Source organism: Chelonia mydas, chromosome 1 (genome assembly GCF_015237465.2).
Source record: "Chelonia mydas isolate rCheMyd1 chromosome 1, rCheMyd1.pri.v2, whole genome shotgun sequence".
Lineage (NCBI taxonomy): Eukaryota > Metazoa > Chordata > Testudines > Cheloniidae > Chelonia > Chelonia mydas.
Genome location: NC_057849.1, coordinates 120,869,567 through 120,893,004, shown reverse-complemented (window position 1 = coordinate 120,893,004; position 23,438 = coordinate 120,869,567). Strand labels below are relative to the sequence as shown.

Sequence of the window (23,438 nt, the reverse complement as noted above, 5' to 3'; positions counted from 1 at the left end):
TACTTGGGGTGGATATAGAATACCCAGTATTTTATTTTAGTATACAAAATATTAACCCTTATTAACAGATGATCAAAGTAACTTGATAATGGTGTGTAAGTACCTTGGTGGGGAGAAAATACCAAGTCCTAAAGGGCTCTTTAACCTAGCAGAAAAAGGCAAAACAAGAACCAATAGCTGGAAGTTAAAGTCAGACAAATTCACATTAGATATAAGGTGCATTGCACTGGGAGCGCATCTTCAGTTGTTTGACCACTATGATCCCAAATCCTTTTCAGGGTCACTGTCTTGCTGGATACAGTTCCATGTGTTCTCCCATCCCCCTGCCCCCTGCCTTCTGTAGACTTGGCTTGCATTCCTTGCATGAAAGATGCTACTAGAAAAAAAGTTGTACAAAGCTCTACAATTATATTCATCCTCAGTGAGGGACTTGATATCTACATCAACTTTTCCCTCTTGTTCCACTCCACATCTCACCCCACTATCTGCTGTTTTGGTAAAGGGGAAACTATTTCTGCTCCATATGATTTTATCCACTTAACTAGATTTTTTATCAGCTGATTTCAGCAAGCTAATAGATGTGTATGTGATAACTATTGAAATAATTAGCCTTGACTGCTCAAAGGTTTTCACCCTTTTTCTTCTTTTCTTTTTCTTTTTTTTTTTTTTAAATATATATATATACACACACACACATCTCAGGTATCCTGGAATTTTTCCACCATCAGCTGAAGGACATTGTCGAATATGCAGAACTGAAGACTGTGTGTTTCCAGAATTTGCGGGAAGTGGGAAATGCTGTGCTCTTCTGTCTACTCATCGAACAGAGTCTGGTAGGTGCTTAGGAAGTTACTCTAACACCATATGTATCTAAAAACATTCTTCAAAAATCAGTCATTGATGCCGTAAGTGAAAACTACAGACATAACGTTGGAAAGTTTTCTGCAATTGCAGAAAAATCTCCCTTTAGAAAAAATATCTTCTGGGTGCAGAAACATTGGTGAGTTCTCTTACAGCCTTGCAAAGCTCAGACTCGGTACCAATGTATGGACATAGTTGAATGCTGAGGACAACAGTGCCAGCTCCACTCCTTTCTCAGTTCCCCTTGCTGTCCAGTTTATGTGTGGTTGGGAATGGGTCTGTGCATCCTGAAGGTTGGGGTGGGTCTATGCATCTTAACTTCACAAGGAAAGGTAAATTGCCACAGTGGTAGCAGATGGAAACGGAGAAGGTAGGGAATACCAGTCCTAGAATAAAAGTTCGAAATAATCAGAAGAGAGCTTTGGCTCACAAACAAGGAGTACCCTCTCTTTGTCTACATAATATAAGCCCCTCTACTTAAAATTAAAATGTAATCATGACTGTATGGTTTATATTATCTTCTGCTAGCACTAATCATACAAGCTATTGAAATTGTATGTAAAAATCCAAGAGCCTAAAAGAACACATTTGGTAAAACTCTTTGCCTCATGTTTTGTTGTTAGATCTGGTACATCATTTTTGCCGTGAAACATGGCATAGTCTGCCTAAGAGAGTATGTAGTCCCCATAGCTTGGGACATTTACCACTTGACTGGGGAAAAAATGTAGAACACCTACTGCTTTGCACAGTCCTGCATTAGCAGTGGGAGTGGACTAGGCTTGAAAGGTTTTTTCCCATCTCTAACATCTGCAATTCTAGTGGACATTTTGAAATAAACTCATTTAGGGAAAGTAGAAATTTAAATCCTTGTTTCTCCATAAACTGTCAATCATAGCTCAGGTGTTAAAGCCATTGCTCTTCCTGTGTGGGTTATTGAATGTCAGTGAGATGGCACTGCACCAACCATGAATTTGTGCATGCCTCCTTGGAACTCCATGTGATGGAAGACTGCATCTGAAAATATTATACCAGTGAAAACAGATACAACTTCCAAATCCCATCTGTACTAAGTTGGCTGTCTGTGGTTGCAATATTTTCAATACACTGTTCTCTATACCATATAGTAATCTTCTTATCCTGTGCTCCAGGTTTTGCTTAGTGTTTTTTGGAGGAAGGCGGTAATTAGTTCTCTCTGTATGGGTACTTCTGGTCTCCTATTGTCATAGAATCTGAGTGCCTCTCAGGTATCTAAAAAGAGGAGTAACAATGTGCTGGATTTGTATTCCGTGATTCATGTATAGAAACTAATGTGGCACATAAGGTGGTCTTCAGGTTGTTGACGGCTTGAAATGGATACATCCTACTTATTTCTGTTTTAAAATTATTGAATTTCTGTTAAATTCCCATACCCCTGTGTGGAGGGGACAGATTGGTAGGGGAAAGGGAGATCACATATGGAATATTCCATTTCTTCTTTAAACTCAGAGTTTGTGTAACAAATGACTAGATGACAAAGAAAATGAGGGAGCTGGTTTTTTCTCTTTAGAAACACAAACATTAGCATATCAAGAATTTATGTGGCTCTATATTTAACTCAAGAACAGAGTGAACTGGCACAACAGACTTCATCAATGAGCTTCTAGATGTTCTTAAGTACACAGTGTAACACAACATCACTATTAAGTACTAGCTGAGGGTCAGGCAGTATATCTGCCAAGGCTGCAATAGCAACTCAAACACTTTTTTATTTTTATATTTTAAATTGCCAGAGGATGTTGTGAAGGCTAAAACTATATAACAGGATTCAAAAAAGAATTAAATAAGTTCAAGGAGGATAAAGGTCCATCAATGGCTATTACTAGGATGGGCACAGATGCAACCCCATGCTCTGAATATCCCTAGCCTCTGTTTGCCAGAAACTTGGAATGGGCGACAGGGGATGGCTCACTCAATGATTACCTGTTCTGTTCATTCCCTCTGGGGCACCTGCCGTTGGCCACAGACGAAGACAGGATACTGGGCTGGATGGACCAGTGGTCTGACCCAGTATGTCCTCCTTATGCTCTTAGATAATGTACAATGGGATGTATGGTGTGGGAGCTAAGGAGATCTGGGCCAAAGACTTGCTGTGTGACCAAGTGTCTCTCTATCTTTTTGCTTCAGTTTTCCCTGCCTGTAAAATAAGGATACACAGGGATGTTGTGAAGTTAAATTATGTGCTGCTTTGTGACCCTCAGGTGGATACAAGGCAGTATAAAGGGGGAAAATGTTACAGGTGGCAACACCTCTAGTTAAATTTGTGTGACACTTTCCATTATAAGACCTTGTTCGTCTTTGAGTGCTTGCTCATTTCCATTCCACGTTAGTGTGCGCACGCTGTGTGCACAGTCGCTGCAGATTTTTCCCTCAGTGGTATCCGTCAGGCTGGCTCTAGCACCCTCTGGTGCCATGCGCTCATGCGCCAGTATAAGGGTCCTAGCCGGCCCCGTGCCCTCTCAGTTCCTTCTTTACTGCCTGTGACGGTCACTGGAACAACTTCCCTTGCCTTGGCAAGGCATTCGTGGGTGGTTCTGTTGTTCCGTTCTTTCACGAGTTTAGTTACCTTCAGTTTATCTCTTTTAGTAGTAGTGTTATACACGTAGACCCCCACTTGCTTAGAAGAACATCCTCTGCCCTTGGGACCTGGCATGCCCCAGTATCTGGGCTTCAAACCCTGCGACTCCTGAGGCATGCCCATGCCGGTGAGTGACCTGCACTCCAGGTGTCTGAAGTGTCTGGGGGAGGCTCACATATGAGAACGTTGCCAGATCTGCTGCCAGTTCAAGCCTCATATGACAGGCAGGCTAAGCTAAGGTACATCCTGATGGAAGCTGCACTCAGACCAAAGTCCGAGCCAAGCCGGTCGGACTCTGCACTGAGTACCTCAGCATTAGTGTGGAGTGCTCTTCCAGCAGCCACTCCTGTATGCCGGCAAGCAGCACCGTCGACTCCACCCTGCTCATAAGTCCAGTGCAGCACCATCCTCTGACACCGGGTGAACATTGTGGTGCCAGCGGGACGCGGTGCTGTCCGCCCCAGAGACATTTGCAGCAGTCAGGGACCTAATGGCTCTCCTGGTTCCGCAGACCCCAGCGGGGCAAGTTCTGGCACCGGTGAGGTCATCAAGCAGAAGGAAGCATGTTGCCCCAAGCTCCTGTCCAGCACTGATACCAACCAGAGGGAAACCAACCTGCTGATGTTAGCGAAGACTTCCTGCTCCAGCGCTGTTCCCTGGACCCTCGGCTCTGGCTGACGGAAGCGAGGGGTACCATCCCCCATGGTCCTCTCGAGCCAACTTGTCCTCAGAGTCAGAGGTGGAGTCCTGCACCCAACCGAGGGGCCAATACCAGTACCCAACCTACGGTCCATCTGATCCCGGTGGGGGTGCTCCTCCAGGCGCCTGGCCCAGTGGGCAGTGATCAATGCCAGTCCAATGGCCTTTTTGGAATCTATTGGATATCCCCCCGGTATCGGGACCGCCTTCCAGTCGTTCATACTTGGTGACGTCTGAGAGAAGGGCTGCTCTGTCAAAATTCAAGGATTCTCTGCCACAGGAATCCAGACAGGAATTCTCCGCTCTGATGGAGAAAGGGAAGACTAGCCAGGGCCTCCCTTCAGGCTTCCCTTGACATAGCTGATAGAACAAAGGCATCAGCAGTGGTCATGCAAAGCTGCTCTTGACTCCAACCCTCAGGACGATCACCCGAGGTTCAGCAGCCCATTCAGGACCTTCCGTTTGAGCTTCCCTCTTCTCTGAACAGACAGATGCAGAATTCCCTGGCCTGACAGATTCTAGAGCCACCGTCAGTGGCCCCTGGGCTTCTATGCCCCCGCATCTTAGGGAAAGCATCCTGGTCTGCTTCCCGGCTCTGTCTCGCCAAGACCCGTTTAAGAAACGAGGCAGGGGTTATGAGCGCGTGCCACAGCCACCTTTCACCTCCACCTCATTACTGGGCTCACACAGACCTCCACGAGGTCCCAAGCAGAATTTTTTTGAAGGGGCACACTTGAGGGGTGTTCTATCAGTTCCCATACCAAACCCTGCCCCTTCCCCCGCCCCTTGTTTCCAGACAACTGTCCTATTTCAGCCTGGCATGGTCCCGTATCACATCAGACCACTGGGTGCTGAGAACAGTGGGAAAAGATTGCAGGTCCCCTCCCTAGTCTTCCTCGCCAGGCCTTATGCAGTCAGCTCCTCGGCACCCTGAGTCATCAAAGCACTCACTTTGACGAGACACTCGAGGTCAATATCGCAATCCCCTCTGCACTAGATCCAGCTACCCCCATTTTCCAACCACCTTTCTTATGTCCTGGACACCTGGACCCAAATCACCTAAGACCACTGGGTTTTCAGCACAATTCCTGTCCACCCCACCTTTCCATCCCCCCTCCCTGTCCCTCTTCAGAGACCCATCTGATGAGCTCCTGTTGGAGCAAGAAGTCCACTCACTCCTTCGGGTGGGAGCTGAGAAGGAGGTTGCCTTTCACTTGAGAGGAAAGAGGTTCTATTCCTGCTGCTTCCTAATTCCAAAAGCCAAAGCAGGTCTAAAGACTCATTTTAGACTCATTTGGCCTCCACTACTACAACATTCAGATAGTCCATTCAAAATGCTACTGCTAAGATCTTCCTGGCTCTTTGTTCTGAACACAGCACCCCTCTCTTGAATCCCTCCTCTGGTTCCTTTTTCACCTCTCCAACTCACATAAGCCTCTTGTCTCTACCTTTGCAACATAGCCCCATCCTAACTAGCTGATTGCACCCCCCTCCATTGCTCTGGCAGCATTCCCAGCCTTTACCACCCAGCAGTCAACCTTCCCCATAAGCACCTTCATGCTACCCACATTGCCCTTTATGCATGGGGGAACAGCTCCCTGATGCTATCCATACAGCTCTCCTTAGGCTAACCTTTGCCATGATGACTATGTTGTTGTCTGCCTATCAGCAGGCAAGGATGTTATGACTGTCCCTCTTCTCCTTCTTTTTTCCTGCTCCCTTACTCTAATTTCACTATTGCCATTCTTCTACGTCCATTAAAAATGCAAAACCTGTCACTAACAAAGCTGTGCCAGTTCTTCATCGCATGCATTTGTCTGTAGGTTTTTGTGAGGGAAGGAGGGCAAGGAGAGATCCAAGGCGCCCCTGGTGTGTGCAACGTACTTGACGTACAGAAGCAACAACTGTGTGTGACACCCTCTAGTGACCCGGAGCCCTACTCTTCATGTGCTTGTGTCTTTCTTAGATTGTAAGACTTCTGGGCAGGGATTGCCTCTTACCTATGTGTCCAGTGCTCAGAAGTACCATGGGGCTCCAGTCCTAATTAGGCCTTTGAGTGCTACCACAATATAAATGTGTACTACTGCTACTAATTAGATTGACTGTTAGAGAATTTTACTCACTGTGGGTAAATGATTTAATTTCCTTGGAAAAGGGCCAGTTCCTTGTGTTTGATTGAAATAAGTCATGGAACATGAAATCATCTCTCCTCTCTGGGGATTGTTAAAACCGTTAATGTCAATGAAATATAAAAATGAAAACATACTGTTTCTCAAGTTTGGTTCTGAAGAGGCCTCAGATGAGTCTAGCTCTTATCTCAGGTTCTGCTCTTGGCTGTTTCATACACTGAGAACATACAGGGATTTCCAGAAGCAAACACATCCAACTTTGTGGATATTTTTTAATATTTGTGAAACAATTTTATTTTTTTTATTCCTTATAGTTTAAAGATTTGAAATGTTCCATGCTGGGCCCCCCCTCTCCCCTGCCGTTAGTTTTCTGCATCTGAGACTTTTTTTCTGGGAGACATGTTTCTGGGTGATAATCGGTTCTGGGAACAGTGTTGGTAAAAATAAAAACATGACTCACTGCTTTGTTCACATTTGTGTGTGTCTACACAGGAGCCGTCTGCCACTTTAACACAGAACTTCGTCGTTCTGCATTCGTCTTTTCAATAAATAGCCTCTGTCCTTTAAGAACTGCCAACCTCTGGGTGGGTAGAGTTGCTGTAAATCTTTGTGAATCCAAGGTAACCTGCAAAAGCCAAATTGCTGCTAAGTACTTCTGTGAAAAGGGAGCCAAAAGCAGCATGTGTTTGTTCTAACTGTAGATGCTTGGTGCCCTCTGGTGTCAGCCGCTATTTGTTTTAGAATGTCAGCATGGTTTTAGAAGCAGATTTTGGTGCCCTTGACATGCTGTTGTTTTTTTACTCCTAAATGCTTCTTGTTTCTTTTTGTTGTAGTCGCTAGAGGAAGTTTGTGACCTGTTGCATGCTGCACCGTTCCAGAATATATTACCAAGGGTTCATGTCAAAGGTATGGGCTGGACGAGCATTTGTTCTCCAGCAGTATTACCCCCGTTGTTGCTTCCTTGTTGGTGAATTCATCATTCTGAAACTTTCTTTACACAAGCACTATTCATTTGCAACGACAGCAAATTCCTGAGTATCTGCAAGCCTGAAAATTGTACAGGACACAGAAAAGCAGGAGGCCTAAGCCTGTAACCAGGGCTCCTGGGGGTGGGGTGATCGAGAATGCTCTGTGCAGCTCACTGGTGATATGCCCACCGCTGCCTCATCCCCACTTGGTGATGAGGTTGGAGAATGCTGGACTTGCTGTGAGGTCCCATCCTTCGTATCAGCCTTGGCTTGTAGGTGTGCAAAATAAACTTGGGGATGGGGAGTAGGGCTGGATCCTGCAAGGTGCTGAGTACTGTCTCTCTGATCCAGCAAAGCACAACCACGTGCGTGGTTGCCACAGACTTTTCACATGCTTAAATGCTTTGCTGAATTACCTTGCAGGATTTGTTCCTTCCAGTCTATCTTCTCTTCTCTCCTTCCTGACTGCTGGAAGGTGAGCTGCTTCCGTTCCCCATTTTATCCTTCTACCGCTCTTTTTTTTTTTTGGTGGCCCTCTTTTCCTACTTCTGCCCCACTACCAGCAGCAGCAGATCTATCTTTGCCTCTGCGCATAGGATTCACATACATAACAAAGTGAAAGAGCCTTATCAGATTTATTGCAGTTACTCAAATCCCTGTAGACAGCCATCTGACTAACCAGAGCATTGCAAATTTTGTTCACCCAATCACCAGAGAACATTTCCTACTCACTAGTGGTGAGTGTTGGGGTTTTTTGGTGGGTTTTTTTTTAACCTTTCCATATATAAAACACCTTCAGTATAACCCCATCCTCTGGAGGCAAGTATTTTGCATGTGATAAGGGTGATTTTAATTGTCTCAGTATGCATGGGGGTCAATGTATGTTATAGACAGCATAAGAGCCTTATTTTGAGGGCAGAAATGAGTTAATAACAAAACGAGTTTCACTACTAGTTTTTGCCTGTATAGTTAGTTTCTTTAAACTTGAATGTATAATGTAACATTGTTAAAGGAATAAACCTGTCAGTGGATACTATGCATCAAATAAAATGCATACTGAAGAAAAAGCAAGCCATTTTGAATGAAATTACCAATCAAAGGAATAATTTACACAACTCCTACTGTGACAAAAATAAACTGCAATAAAACCACGAATTTCTGTACAGCAATGTTCTTTGTTTATAAAGTGAAGTCACCTAACTTTAAAGGATAACGTGGGTTGTTTTTTTTTCTCTCTTTCAGAGGGTGAAAGACTTGATGCTAAAATGAAAAGACTAGAATCAAAATATGCTCCACTCCATCTTGTTCCTCTGATTGAAAGATTAGGAACACCCCAGGTAATGTCCTACATTTTGTGCCCCAGACATTTTATGCAGAAATATCAGTGCACAAGAAACCTGAGACCCTTACAATGTCAGAATTACAAATGTCACACAAAAATTGTTCACACAATGGGGCCTCTAGTAAATCCATGGATTCAGTAAAGTTGATCAGCAGCTTGTGTGCACAGGTGGCTTATTGTCTGAATGTTTGGGACAGTGCAGAGGTGACATTTTAGGTTTTGGGAGAGGATTAAAGTGTTAATTTCCATGCACACTATTGTGATATAATGTGTAAAGCAAAGGATTTGCACCCAAGGGGCTCCCAGTTCAAATTCCACCAAAAGCAACTGATTTGCTCTGTGACCTTTTAAAAAAGTCATTTGTTCTCTTGTGATTTTAGTGAACAAATTGGATAAAATCAGAACCTTTTTGGAAACCAACTGTTCTATTTGATCTGAGCTTTCCTGGAAAATTCATTACCAACAGAGAACATTCTTCCTCCTCAATGCCTTGTCAGTGAGCTGCTCTTGCTGTCCAGAGGCCGTTCTCCTCTGTGTCCTTGTAGAGTGTGTTTCATTCCCCATTTGCTTCAACAGCTGACTCCTTGTACTTGAGAGACAGGGATTTGGGGGGCCAAAAGGGAATGATGTCAACTATAGAGTTCAGACTACCTTTAGCACCATGGGTAGAGTTCGGTGAGCTGTGCTGAGCAAGCAACAGTCCCTACCGCAGAGAACTTACAATGGGAGGGCATAAGCTGGTACAATATAGAGAGAGCAAGTATTGATTATAAATCTCGGTTTACTACAGCTGTACAGATCTCTTCATGCTCACTTTGAAGCACATCAGCTTCTGATAGCAGCAGGCCAGGGAATCAGCAATAAGTGAGGGAGGGACCATTACCTGGGCCTGCCAGCAGAAAACAGCACACACCAATTTTTGTCTTCTGACTCATTTCAGTTAAAAAAAAAACAAACAAACAAAAACCAACCTTGCAAACCTTGGCGCAGTACAGCAGCGTCTGACCTTTCCACTCAGAAAGCCTTTAAAAACTTCTCTTCCATTGAGCGGGTGAAAAAATTAACGCAGATATTTCATTGTTGGTGTTTTCTGGCTTCCATCTTTCACTTGACCCTTGACTCCAGGAGACCTTAAAAGCACTGGTTCAAAAAGAAGAGTCAAAACTAGTGACCCAGCTAGTAATACTACTTTTGTTTAAACAACTCAGTCTGAATTCACTTGAATGAATCTGCTCCAAGGCGAAGTGCAGAACTGGAATTGGGGCATGCAGGTAAACTGTTTTACAGCACTCTTGGAGTGTGTCTACACAGCAAATTAAAACCCACGGCTGGCCCGTGTCAGCCGACTCGGGCTCACAGGACTCAGGCTGTGGGGCTGTTTCACTGCTGTGTAGACGTCTGGGTGGAAGGGCCCCAGAGCTTTGCTCCAGCCTGAGCCCAGAAGTCTACACAGCTATGAAACTGCCCTGCAGCCTGAGCCCCAGAAGTTGGCTGGCACAGGCATCTTGCTGTAGGGTTTTCTTTGCTGTGTTTTCAGATCAGCATAACACCCTTATAGACCTTCGTCCTGCACTAATATAAGGTTTTCAAACAAACCACACCTCCCCCATAACTAATCTGAAATGCTGTTTCATTTACTTTTTATTTCCTCCTCTCAATCTTAGCAAATTGCAATAGCCAGGGAAGGAGATTTGCTGACCAAGGAACGCCTCTGCTGTGGCCTATCCATGTTTGAGGTCATCTTGACCAGGATTCGGACCTTCCTGGATGACCCAATCTGGCGTGGCCCCCTTCCCAGCAATGGTGTGATGCATGTGGATGAATGTGTGGAATTTCACCGTCTCTGGAGTGCAATGCAGTTTGTGTACTGCATTCCTGTGGGAACACACGAGTTTACTGTGGAGTATGTATCGTGGGCTTCCAATTATGCATTTGTTTGCAACAGAACTTTATTGTATTTCCCAGCTAGAAGTGGGGATACAAAACATAATGCTGGTGTTCATATTTCTGACATAGCTCAGTGAGGCAAGCCCAGAACAAAGAACAAGGGATTGAGCACAGGAACACAGATATTAATTGTATCTTTTAAAAATCATGTATTTTAAATACGTTGGTACATAATAGAAGGTCCCATAAGGAAGAGATCCTAGCGTACACCTCTCAACACCAGTGATGCTTACCCCACTATGGTTGCTGAATTTAAGTAAAATAACTTTTATAAGCAATTTACCAGGTACTTGCTTATTTTCTGTGGGTTAGCAGCAGGAATGAGAATTCAGAAGTTAGTGTCCTGCAATCTTCAATTCTTTAGTTTTTTGCATTATGTTTGTCAGTTTTCAGAAGGAAAGATTGAGCTATAATTTGCCTGTCATTGGCCAGTTGTTGATGGGAAGTCTTAGGACATTGCTCCCCTTAATCCACAGAGACCAAATAAATGTGGTGGTGTGGCACTGTCAGTTTGTTCTGTTGGTTAATGTGACAGTAGCACTGCTGCAGAGTAATGGGGAGCAAATATTTTTGGAAGAACTTAAAATTGGATAAAGATTTTCAGCATTTCTAGTGCTTGCAGTTTCTAAATATTGTTCATTTAATAGAGAATGATCCTAAATGAGAGGGTTTTAAACCTCAGCCTGGAAAACATCTTATGCGTGGTTTTTAGACTCCTATTTTTTGAGGAGAAAATGTCCGATGACTCAATAGTTCATGCTAACTGGTTCTTGGGAGTTTTAGGTGAAATATACAATTTTCATAGACTTTGTACTCTATTACAGACAGTGCTTTGGAGATGGGCTGCACTGGGCTGGCTGTATGATCATTGTGCTTTTGGGACAGCAGCGTCGCTTTGATGTTTTGGATTTCTGCTACCATTTACTGAAAGTACAAAAGCATGATGGCAAAGATGAGGTCATCAAGAATGTGGTATGTTGAAAACATTGGTTTTGTACTCATTTGCAATGACTTGTCTGAAAAAACTGGAATTATTTGCATGGAGCTGCATGGTATCTGTAACCATCACCGTTTCAAGTGGAGTCAAAGCCCAAGATTATGCAGTAGAGCATTTGCTAATAGCACTCTATGTTAGGGTTGGCATTTTATTGAGCCAACCTTTACCTTTCATTATGACATGGGTTTTCTTACATTTAATGAAACAGATGGTGCCATCTAGATGCACATATGTACCTTTAGAACAGGGCTAGTCCTACTGAAGTTCTAATCCCCATGTCCAAGGACTATTTCAGGAATTCTGATAAGCAGAGTGGATCTTTAAAAACAAAATTTTAAGTGGTTTTTTGCATCTACCACTGGTTGGAAAACATTCATAACTTATCCAGACCACACCCCACCACTGGGGCAGACTTAAGAGAGTTGGCACTATTTCCTCTTTCCATTACATAAGGTGGCCATACTGGGTCAGACCACAGGTCCATCCAGCCCCCAGTATCCTGTCTTCTAACAGTGGCCAATGCCAGGTGCCCCAGAGGGAATGAACAGAATAGGTAATCATTGAGTGAGCCATCCCCTGTCGCCAATTCCATGTTTCTGGCAAACAGATACTAGGGACACCATCCCTGCAAATCCTGGCTAATAGCCATAGATGGACCTATCCTCCAGGAACTTACCTAGTTCTTTTTTTAACCCTGTTATAGTTTTGCCAGAGGATGTTGTGAAGGCCAAGGAGTTCCACATGTTTACTGTGCATTGTGTGAAGAAATACTTCCATTTGTTTGTTTGTTTGTTTTAAATCTGCTGCCTATTAATTTAGTGACCCTTAGTTTTTATTATGAGAAGTAAATAACACTTATTTACTTTCTCCACATCAGTCATGATTTTATCGACCTCTATCATATCCCCCCCTTAGTCTTCTCTTTCCCAAACTGAAAAGTCCCAGTCTTATTAATCACTCCTCATATGGAAGCTGTTCCATGCCCCTAATCATTTTTGTTGCTCTTTTCTGTACTTTTTCCAGTTTCAGTATATCATTTTTGAGATGGGGCAACCCAGTCTGCATACAGTATTCAAGATGTGGGCACACCATGGATTTATATAGAGGCAATATGATATTTTCTGTCTTATTATCTATCCCTTTCTTAATGATTCCCAACATTGTTTGCTTTTTTCACTGCCGCTGCACATTGCTTGGATGTTTTCAGAGAACTATCCACAATGACTCCAAGATCTCTTTCTTGTGTGCTAACAGCTAATTTAGACCCCATTGTTTTATAGGTATAGTTGGGATTATGTTTTCCAACGTGCATTACTTTGCATTTATCAACATAGAATTTCATCTGCCATTTTGTTGCCCAGTCATGCAGTTTTGTGAGATCCCTTGTAATTCGTCACAGTCTGCAGTCCCTGAATAGTTTTGAATCATCTGCAAATTTTGCCACCTCACTGTTTACCCCTTTTTCCAGATCATTTATGACTATGTTGAACAGTACTGGTCCCAGTACAGATCCCTGGGGGACACCACTATTTACCTCTTGCCATTCTGAAACTGACCATTTATTCCTACCCTTTGTTTTCTATCTTTTAACCAGTTACTGATCCAGGAGAGGACCTTTCCTCTTATCCCATAACAACTTACTTTGCATAAGAGCCTTTGGTGAGGGACCTTGTCAAAGGCTTCCTGAAAATCTAAGTACACTATATCCACTGGATCACCCTTGTCCACCTGCTTGTTGATCGCCCTCAAAAAATTCTAGTAGATTGGTGAGGCATGATTTTTTCCACTTTTTAAAGGAAATAAGTATGTGTCCTGCAACATGTTGACTCTTCCTCAACAAATCGTATTAATCTATGTGTGACAATTCTGTTTTTTAATATAGTTTCAACCAATTTGCCCATTACTGAAGTTAGGCTTATTGGCCTGTAATCGTCAGGCTCACCTGTGGAGCCTTTAATTAAAATTGGCTTCACATTAGTTATCCTACAATCATCTGGTACAGAAGCTGATTTACATAACTCTTGGGTGAATACCATCTGGTGCTGGTGGCATATTACTCTTTAATTTATCAATTTGTTCCAAAACTTCTCTAATGACACCTCAATCTGGGACAGTTCCTCAGATTTGTCACCTAAAAAGAATGACTCAGGTTTGGGACTCTCCTTCACATCCTCAGCTGTGAAGACCGATGCAAAGAATTCATTTAATTTCTCTGCAATGGCCTTATCCTCTCTGAGTGCTCCTTTAGCATCTTGATCATCCAGTGGCCCCACTGGTTGTTTAGCAGGCTTTTGGCTTCTGATGTACTTAAAATTTTTTTTTGCTGTTACTTTTTGAGTCCTTGGCTAGCGGTTCTTCAAATTCTTTTTTGGCCTTCCTAAATATATTTTTACATTTTACTTGCCAGAATTTATGCTCTGTTCTATTTTCCTCAATAGGATTTAACTTCCACTTTTTAAAGGATGCCTTTTTGCCTCTAACTGCTTCTTTTACTTTGTTGTTTAGCCACAGTGGCACTCTTTTGGTCCTCTCTGTTTTTTAATTTGAGCCTCTATTATGGTGTCTTTAAAAAGTTTCCTTGCAGGGATTTCACTTTTTGCGCTGTACCTTTTAATTTCTGTTTAACTAACTTCCTCCATTTTGTGTAGCTCCCCTTTCTGAAATTAAATGTTACCATAGTAGGCTGCTGGGGTGTCCCCCTCCTCCACTCCCCCCAGAGATGTTAATTTTTGTTAGATTATGGTCACTATTACTAAGCAGTTCAGCTATATTCACCTTTTGGACCAGATCCTGTGCTTCACATAGGACTAAACCAAGAATTGCCTCTCCTCTGGTGGTTCCAGGACTAGCTGCTCCAAGAAGCAGTCATTTAAGGTGTCAAGAAACTTTCTCATACTTATGGCCAGACTGGTTCATGAGGTGCTGAACTGGCAGAAGTCTGCTGGGTTGAGGCAGTTGCTCTCCTTGGTTTTATCAAAGGCTGGTTCTGATTTTTATCTCAAAGCTTCTTTTCTGAATGTATGTTTTTGACATTGCAGCCTTTGAAGAAAATGGTTGAGAGAATTCGCAAATTCCAGATCCTGAACAATGAGATAATTACTATTTTGGACAAATATATGAAGTCTGGTGATGGAGAAGGTACACCGGTGGAACACGTGCGCTGCTTCCAGCCCCCTATCCATCAGTCTCTGGCCAGCAACTAAGCGTGGAGAGACATCCTTGCTTTTTACTTTAGTGGCAGTACTTTTTCACCTAGTTAAGCTATAAGCTTAAGAGGAGGAAAACCCTTGTAAGGAATATACCCGAATCTGTATTTCAGTATTTCCTGTGCCTTTTGAAGGGTGGTGCTTTGTCATTTTCAGTCTCCAAGCACAATAATTGATACAGTCCATACTTATTTTTCTAGGCTAAAATTTTATATACTTTGATAAAAAGCCTGCAATGTAAAGAAAAAGGCTTATTGTCTTACAAACCCCTCTGCATCCCTCACCTGCTGTGATCATTTTAGACTGGATTGGTTCAAACTGGTTTTCCCTCATCTGTCAAAATATGAGTCAGGGTGGTTAAAAAAACATGAGGTTGTTTTGGGTTTTTTGTAGAAACATTTAAAAAAAACTGATTGTAATTGTTTGTTGTTAGAAAAGCATTAATTGCTTGCTTAGTCTTTATAAAAAGAAAGTTCCTGGGAGTGCTTTGTGAATAATTTTTTTCCTTGGCAAAATTAAATTGCATTGTGTGATTAGTGATTATGGAAATAAAGGCTAATTAATTAAAATTCTCACTTTTTAAGCAGTGATTCTTTGGAGGTGGTTGATACTCTAAACTAATTATTTTAAAAGTTCTAGCACAGTGGGGGTCTGTTCACTCTTCCTTTTGAAAACTTGTATCATACAGAACTCATTTTCTGGTTTGAGGTTATTAAAAATGAAAAAGTCTTCTTTACAAGTTGAGGTTAAGCAATCCCTGTTTAAAATGATCTTTTGAAAGGGATTCTTGCATACACTGAACTGTTGTAGCCTATATCATCACACTTAGCTTTAATGATACTAATCATTACTATAGGGGAGAATATTTAAATTATATTATGTGACCCCTGCTTCAGTAAGTTTGTAAAACTTCTTTGGCAACAGTACAATCTGAATTAAAGCAACATGATCAGGCATACCTGGAAAGTGTTTGACCGGTTGCCGTTTGACGGTGAACAATACAGGACTTACCTGGTGTTGTCTTTCTCACATTGTACGGTCTCCACAGCTACTCTTCCAACAGCTGTTAACAGCATGTAAGATGTTCCTAGCGTGGCCATGAATGGCTAAAACAATCTCTGTCTTGGATAGAGCAGCTTCAATATCATTTGCAAATGTAACCTCTTTCTACCCAGTATGCTGTAAGAAAATCTTCTGAGGATACAACCCTTTAAACCAGTGATGGAGGAGAGCAAAACAAAGGGACAAAGTCAAATTCTAGTGTATCCTCTCCCTGGACCTCCTGCACAGCATGACCTATGCCCCTGCTCACAAGTCCTGACATTTTTGAAAAGCTGGGAGCCAGAAGGAATGAGTATAGTAATGTGTGGAAGTAATAGCTAAGCAGGGGGATGAGACTAGTGGTTAAGAAGACATTGAGGCAGTCTTAAATAGCTGTAGGAGAAATTTTTTCTTGGGGGAACAGAAACTAGAATGAACGTGAAGAATAAGCTAATTTTAGTAATTCTGAGCAGAAAAAGATGGGGGCATTTTAAGGGCTGGTTACCCACAAACTTGCATCAGAATAACTACATTGGATTTAATTAGCCCCCCCCCCTTTTTTTTTTTTAAGTGCATCCGGTTCACATAAGCTGTTGCTTTAAGCAAAATTGAAGTGGGACATTTATATTCTAAACTTTTCTGATGGGAAAGAGTGTGGTGGATGAAGTTTACAGTTTGGGAAACGGGAGGGAGGGTAATTCACCTGCAGCAGTTCCCTTATTTTGCATACCCTCTCTATGCAATAAAACTCTACCTTAGTACTACAGCCACAAAAACCCTTAAATTGGCAAATTAAGTGACTTGCCTGAGATGCACTATAGTTCAGGTAGCCCCCTACTCAGAAAAGAGTTTTAATCCTGGTTCCGGCTCTTACTTCCTCTGTGACACCTTAAGTAGGCCTTGGCTTTCCTAAGAATTTTTTTTTTAATGTGTTAAAATCCTAGTGTGTACAAGGCAAAATGCAATTCCTACATGTTACCTGGCAAGTCCTAGGAGCGACCTTCTAGTTTTCTTCAACCAACTAATGTGTTAAATCTGCAACTTGCCTTGTCCACACTAAGATTTTAGTAGGTTAAAAATACAAAACAAAACCAAAAAAACCCACAATGTAGCCATGAGTAAAATGTCAAAAGCACCTTAGGCCCTTAAATGTTTGTCAGTTTTGAAGATTGAGCTTAAGTCCCAGTGAAACTCAGTGGAACAAGAGTTTGCACACACTGTAGCGCTGTAACTATATTGGTACAGCTAAAACAGTGCAACCCACTTACGGGTTGACTAGGGCTGCTAGGTGCTACAGTAATACAAATAATAAAAGTGCTTATAGCTTATTCCGCTTCCTATACAGCAATAAGCTATACCAATATAAGGCACCTTTTTTTACTGGTAAAACTGAATGCACACTAAGGTTTGTACCAATTTAACTATCCCAAACCAAACCAGTTTTGTGTTCGTGGACCAGCTCTTTTGACAATAGAATTTAAGCTCTTAAGTCACTTGTGTGCTTTTAGGACTTCTGCCCTCAACCTCTAAATGTCTTTCTCCATCTGCAAAATGAGGATAAGTGGGAAAGTTATTCAAGTGGATCTGTATATTCCCACATCTGGGTATTACACTGCCTAGTGGTGCCTCATGGTAGAACCGTGTGCAACCAGTTCTTACCGTTAGAGCACTTGTGCCCCCTGCTGCAGCTCCCCTCAGCACCCCTGAACATTCTGAGAGGGAGGTTATATGTGGGTCACAGCCCCCTCTACTACTTCAGTTATTCCCAACTGCTGTGACAAAATAAAATGAACCGCTCTGGTCCATTCAGATCCAGGCTTTTCTTCATTCTTAGTGTCTTGATATCAGTAAACTATAAACTACAGCTAAGTAGAGAGAGTTGAATTAGCTGGTATTTCAGTTCTGGGTGATGGTGGAACTGAAGGAGCTGAGATTCAAGAGGTGTGCTTCATGCCTGGCTGTTTTCCTGGCGTTGGATGATCACATTAGGTACCTGAACTGCTTGGACAAGGAACACTCTCCTGCATGTTTCATCTGTTGAATTTTCATGCCCAGACCTCGCCAGGAGAGGCAGAAAAGATTGTAAGTGCTTCTCCTTAAAGAGGGATATAAGGCTCCAGGCACTCATCTGATCCAAGGCCTGAGACACCTGCTTTGGCTCCTGTGACTTCTTCCAGCAAGTCAAAGCACCTCAAAGGTTCCAGGAAACTGGAACTTTCTTGGGTCCTACTCCAGATCCTGTGGCTCAGGCAGTCAGAGTTTTGAAGGCACTGTTGGTGGAGAAAGGCCAAACCACCTGCCTTTGAACTTACAACCACGTTTGCTCCAGCTGTGTCGGTTCCAAAAAAGGCAGTAAGGGAGAAGAGGAGAAGACAGACACTGTTAGATGTGACAAGGTGAGGGACACGATATCTTTTGTTGGACCATCTTCTATTGGTGAGAGAGACAAGCTTTCAAGCTATACAGAGCTCTTCTTCAGGGTTAGGCTGTTAGAATGCCAGATCACATGCGTTCAGATTTGTTGGATCCGTCCAACTCTGTCATGGGCCCCTTGGCTCAGCTCCAAAACCCAATCCTGTTTCAGCTTCAACTTTGAGAACCAGTGGTATTTCATTGGCTCCTGCACTATCCTGCTCTTCAGCTCCAACCTCTGCTCTGGTTCTGGGTCCCTCTTCAAATCTTATGTGGACCCTTACTTTAGTGGCAGATATTCACTGTTTGGCTTCTGAGCATTCTTCTGATCTGAGTAAGAAATAGAGGATCTTGAGGAAGAGAGAGGCTAACGTTTGTCTTCACCTGAAAAAAGGAGAAGAGCAGGAGATTATTAGCCTCTCCTCTGATCTGTCTAGACTTCCTCCTCCAGTCTCCTACAGTCTCCATGAAAAGCTTTCTCCCTGTTTATTTCTCTCCACGCTCTAGGACCATTGCTCTCATCTGTGTGGTCTAGCGCAGAGCCAAGGCTGGATCCATGTTTAGAGGAGGATAAAGGAGGAAGAGAACGGATTCCTCCTGGTTCATGCCTCCTTTTGCTCCTCCTCCTCCTGTGGATTTGTTCCCAGATCCAAGTTGCTGGGGAGCGGCAGTCCTGGGCTCTATAATGGGGTGCTCCTACAGGAATTTGTAAGTTGTTATCCTTGTAGATGGAGAAGGGATGTTTCACCTGTAGTGAATCTGGCAGCTGAGAATCCCTGGACCCAGTTCCATTGGATCCATCTGCATCTCAGGCAGTGGCACCTGATACTCTATCGAAAGAGGAAGATGAGGAGATTGTATGGTCTTGTTCAAAAAGCGCTGAGAGAGACTACAAACCTGATTTATCACCAGATGAGCGTCTGCCTCTTTCCATTCTGAGGACGCTCTACAGTTCCATGGCCTGGTGGGTCACACAGCATCCATATTGAATTTACCTTCAGTAGCCATGGAGGAGACCTCCCATCCAGTGTTTGACATTCTTGGGGATACCTCCAAGAGCAGGATATCTTTACCAATTCTCAATGGCCTGCTGCAGCCTGCTAGGCTGTTAAAAGGCAGGAGTTGACCAATCTCCTTCTATCAGACACAAACCTGAGTGGTTTTTATATTTTTCACATGTGTCCTGTGCCTCGCCCTCACTCTGTTCAGAGATGCTGAGGGAAGGAATCAAAGGGGACATCAAGTGCAATACCCATAATATGCAGTCTCATCTTGAAGAAGTCCTGTTACAAGTAATCCAACTTCACTTATTCATCTGTAATGCCTCTTGTAGTTTTTCCCTGCCTTACAGCCAAAAACATTTGAGGCCTTCCATGGTTTCACCTACCCAGAAAAAAAGCAAGGCTCTGTCAATCATAGCTTAAGTATAAGGCCCTTCGGCTGTTGCTCTCCTTTTATCTTGGCTTTATCCTATAATTTCCCAGCTTTGCTTCATTTTTTTGCACTTTATACCAGGAAAGAGAGAAGAAAAAAAATCATTAAAAGGCATATGATAAAAGAAGTCAGGTGCACGTTAAGCACTTCCAGAAAAAAGGAGCCAAAAGAATTGGAGGGAAGGGAAAGGAAGTGTGTCTTTAATTCATAAGGCACAAAAAGAATGTACAATATTTACCTCTTTCACAGAGGGTGGGGTAAGTTCCTAACTGCATGCTTTATGTGCAAATTCTAATAATAAAATTTGGTTCATTCCTCTCTGCCCTATTGAGCCCTGAACACTACAAAATTACTTCAGTGTAATTACATCACTGAGGGGTGTGACTAATCCACACTGCTTGAGCAACATAATTACACTGACCTAAGCACTGCTGTAGACAACGCTATGTTGGCTGGAGAGCTTCTCCTGCTGCCAGCTACTGCCTCTCAGAGGTGGAGTTATTACACCAACAGGAGTGCGCTCTCCTTGCTAATATAGCTCTCTGTTGGCTTAAAGTGTCTTCACCAGAAGTGCTATAGTGGCACAGCTTAGCTGCTGTACATTTGTAGGGTAGACATGCCCTGAGACTTACAGGCAAATAAAACACTATAAATATCTGTAAAGTGCAGTACACATTCTTGAGTCATAGCAAGTGGGGCTTGTAAGGCTTCATTAGTGTTTGATAAGCAAAGGGATAGCCTTGGGTGAAGGATATAATAAATGCACTTTTAGCAGCTAATCAAGCAAAGGACCCTAGCACAATAACTGACGCTTACAGGCGTTACCACTATTCAAAGCATGTACAAAAGCCTACATTAGCAGGTTAACAAGTCAGGCATCCCAATATGTTAGTGATTCCGTATGGCCTTTAACTACACATTAAACTGTAAGTAGGAAACAAAGGGATACAGTCAATAACTAAAACCCTACCCAGCCAAGGGGGTGTCAAAGTGCATTTTGGTGGGTATTTTTAATTAACTGAATGTACCCTCATTCATTAATACTCCTCATGTAAATAAGCAATATTTCAACATTTAATTGTCAAACATTTCAACTCAGCTACAATTGGTGAAAACGTTATCTTGGTTTAGGGCTTGTCCAGCAATGCTCATACTTTAAAGGGATTACTACAGGCATTTGATTATGCTACCTTTTTTCCAGGAATGTAATAGGCTCAAAACAATCTACTTTTCAACTGTCATACTTGTAGACACAGTTTTGGTCTGTAAAGTAAGTTTGCATTTAAGCTACTTTGAATGAGAGTTATTTAGCAGTACTTAATCTTGTTTTCCTCCTCATCAGAAGTGTCCCACTTGATAGCACTATTAATATTTAAGTGATTGTCAACAAGTTATTTACAAGGGGCTAAGAGACACACAGAGGTGAAACAGGGACATGCTGCATTCTGGATCAGAGTTAAAGTTGTGGAGTAACTTTGTAGAACGAAAACATTTCATAACAAAATATACACGGACTCAAGCATTGATATTGCTTATGTTGGGGGATGTGTGTTCCTTGTACTCAGAGGCTTTGTGTCTTATTGGAGCCATCCCTGAATTCTTAGGGAGTCCACGGTGCTTCCCCAAGAGATTAGAACTATTTTTCTGACAAAGTTTGTTTCATCTTTATCACCTGCCCACTAAAACTACAGTAATGCACTCTCCTTGGAGAAGGTCTTGAAAGTGACTATCAATCAGGGGTGAAAGTAATTTACATTTCTTACCAGTACAGTCCAATTGCAAGCAACCCACCTCTCCTATATACTGCATGGATCCCTCCCATTGCATGACTTACAGAAAATAAAGCAGCTGCTACTACTACCTCCTATACTGTCTATAATAAAACTTTAATATTGGAATAAGCCTGAAAAAGTGAACACTCACTGTCACATTTTTCTCCTTGCTCTCCCTCCTCTTCCAACCAGGGGGCTCTGTGGGCCGCCCCCCACAAAAGCACTCAGCAGGGGCTGCAACAGCTTCCCTCTAGCTTGCAGCAAAGGGACTGGCTGAGGGAGAAGCCTGCCACTGCATAAGAACAGTTTAAACGCAGCTGTTTCCTCTGTGGTTCAGACCATGGGATTAGGGGCCATTTCTGACATCTTTGTTAATTTCACTCACAGTTGTTGGGGGGAGGGGGTGCATGACCAACCCAGGGGCAGTTTTCTGCTCCCTGGATGAGGCAATCTCCAATAATATAATACACAAAAAATACAATCAAAATCAGAAACCATTTCCAAGTTCAGATCAATCCCATTCCCTCCCCAGCAGAGGATCATGGACTGTGATGTTTGTAGAGCCTCTTTGAAATGTTACTCTTTAAAAAAAAAAAAAAAAAATAGAGAACATGGCGAGAACATGGTTTCAGGTTTATTTTAGGCAAAGCAGTTTTGCTAAAAGCAACTAAAGATTCACAGGGAAAGCAAATAGCACAATAGAAAAAACCACAAAGGGAGGGAAGGGGAAAACTGGATATTCAGGGAAATTATTGTGCCTTCTTTGAAAGGAATAGTAATTTTCATTCCACCCTCTTTATATATTGCATTAAAGACCTGAAATATCCTTAGGACATGGGGCCAGATCTCTTTTTGTTTTGACAAAACTTTCTCTAAGCATCTTGTACATTTCATGAAGACTCTTCTAGTTGTCCTTCATTCACCCCTGCCTTCCCCTACTACTAGCCACCCATAGGTGTGCTCCCTGCACCCTTTTATGTGCGTGGAAAGGAGATTACACAATCCTTGATATCTGACTTCCTTGGAACTAAGGAGGGGCTAGGGAAAACAGGGCACTGGCAGGCATGGTGCAGCGTAGCCCCTTGCCTTTTTTTTTTTTTTTTTTTTTTGGCAAAAACCACAGCCAGCCAGGGGGAGGGGGTAAGAGGCAGCGCTTCACCATGCCTGCCAGTGCCCTGCTTTCTCTAGACTCTCCCTCCATACTGACTTACTTTCACCTCTGGTGGCTATCACTAAAATCAGTGAATGATCTGGACACCAGTTACCTGAGAGATGACCGCATCTTACCTGTGATTCACTGCAGTAGTTAAGATTATCTGAGCTATTCTTGCTCATTGTTGGAAGTGACCTTTCCAAGATTGCAGCAGGATGGTTCTCACTTTTGGGAACTGACTCCCACTGACTGAGAAATGATATAAAGTGCATTCAAACACTGATTTGCCCTGTATAAATTTCCCCCCCCCCCCACATACATTTAACCTATTACTACTAGTAGTAACTTTGCATTTCCACAAATAAAATAAAGCTTCCCACAGCTGCAATTCTACACAGAAGTGTAACATAGCAGTAGTTAAAAGCCTACAAATGGTCTTGGAAGGGAAACTCCTAACTGTCTAGGGTTTTATTTGTTTCTCAAGAAAATGACATCCAGCAAGCGCTAAACTGTTGCTGACAGAGTAAAAACCCACTACAAGACAGCGAGTTACATTTGTTAGGGAGGAGAGAATACAGGTCTGACAATTAAAAAAAATTTCATTATCAGCGTCTAAATGATAGATATCCTTTTTAGTTAGTACTTACCTTTTACATTCTACCTAACTTGATATTAAATTGATCTTGAAGACTTGCTAGGTTGTACAATTTCCTTTCCCTCTGAAGTATGTTCAAACAATTTAAAAACTCTTTAAATCAGTTTAAATAAAAACAAACCATTCTGAACATACTCTTCCTGAGTCTTTACTGTTTCAAGTTTACTAATGCCTCAGTAGTAGTAATCAGTTAAACTAGTTTAGTTGA

The 23,438-nt window shown here is 42.5% G+C and overlaps 1 protein-coding gene and 1 long non-coding RNA gene across 9 annotated transcripts in view; one reads left to right on the top strand and one right to left on the bottom strand.

Moving 5' to 3' along the window:
* Positions 1 to 15,332, top strand: part of CYFIP1 (cytoplasmic FMR1 interacting protein 1) — a 136,007-nt gene extending 120,675 nt beyond the window's left edge. For all 8 annotated transcript variants that reach the window (XM_037898860.2, XM_037898868.2, XM_037898845.2 and 5 more), the window contains 6 exons: positions 703 to 833; positions 7,137 to 7,209; positions 8,514 to 8,608; positions 10,278 to 10,516; positions 11,385 to 11,532; positions 14,596 to 15,332. In XM_037898860.2, coding sequence (XP_037754788.1) covers positions 703 to 833; positions 7,137 to 7,209; positions 8,514 to 8,608; positions 10,278 to 10,516; positions 11,385 to 11,532; positions 14,596 to 14,760 — 851 coding nt within the window. In that variant the 3' untranslated portion in view covers positions 14,761 to 15,332. The remainder of the gene's footprint in view (positions 1 to 702; positions 834 to 7,136; positions 7,210 to 8,513; positions 8,609 to 10,277; positions 10,517 to 11,384; positions 11,533 to 14,595) is intronic.
* Positions 832 to 19,728, bottom strand: LOC119566320. Its single transcript, XR_005225337.2, has 3 exons — positions 15,775 to 19,728; positions 6,764 to 11,857; positions 832 to 1,247 (listed from the first exon to the last, which is right to left on the bottom strand). It is a non-coding gene; the product is annotated as an uncharacterized LOC119566320 (long non-coding RNA).
* Between the last annotated feature and the right edge of the window lie 3,710 nt (positions 19,729 to 23,438).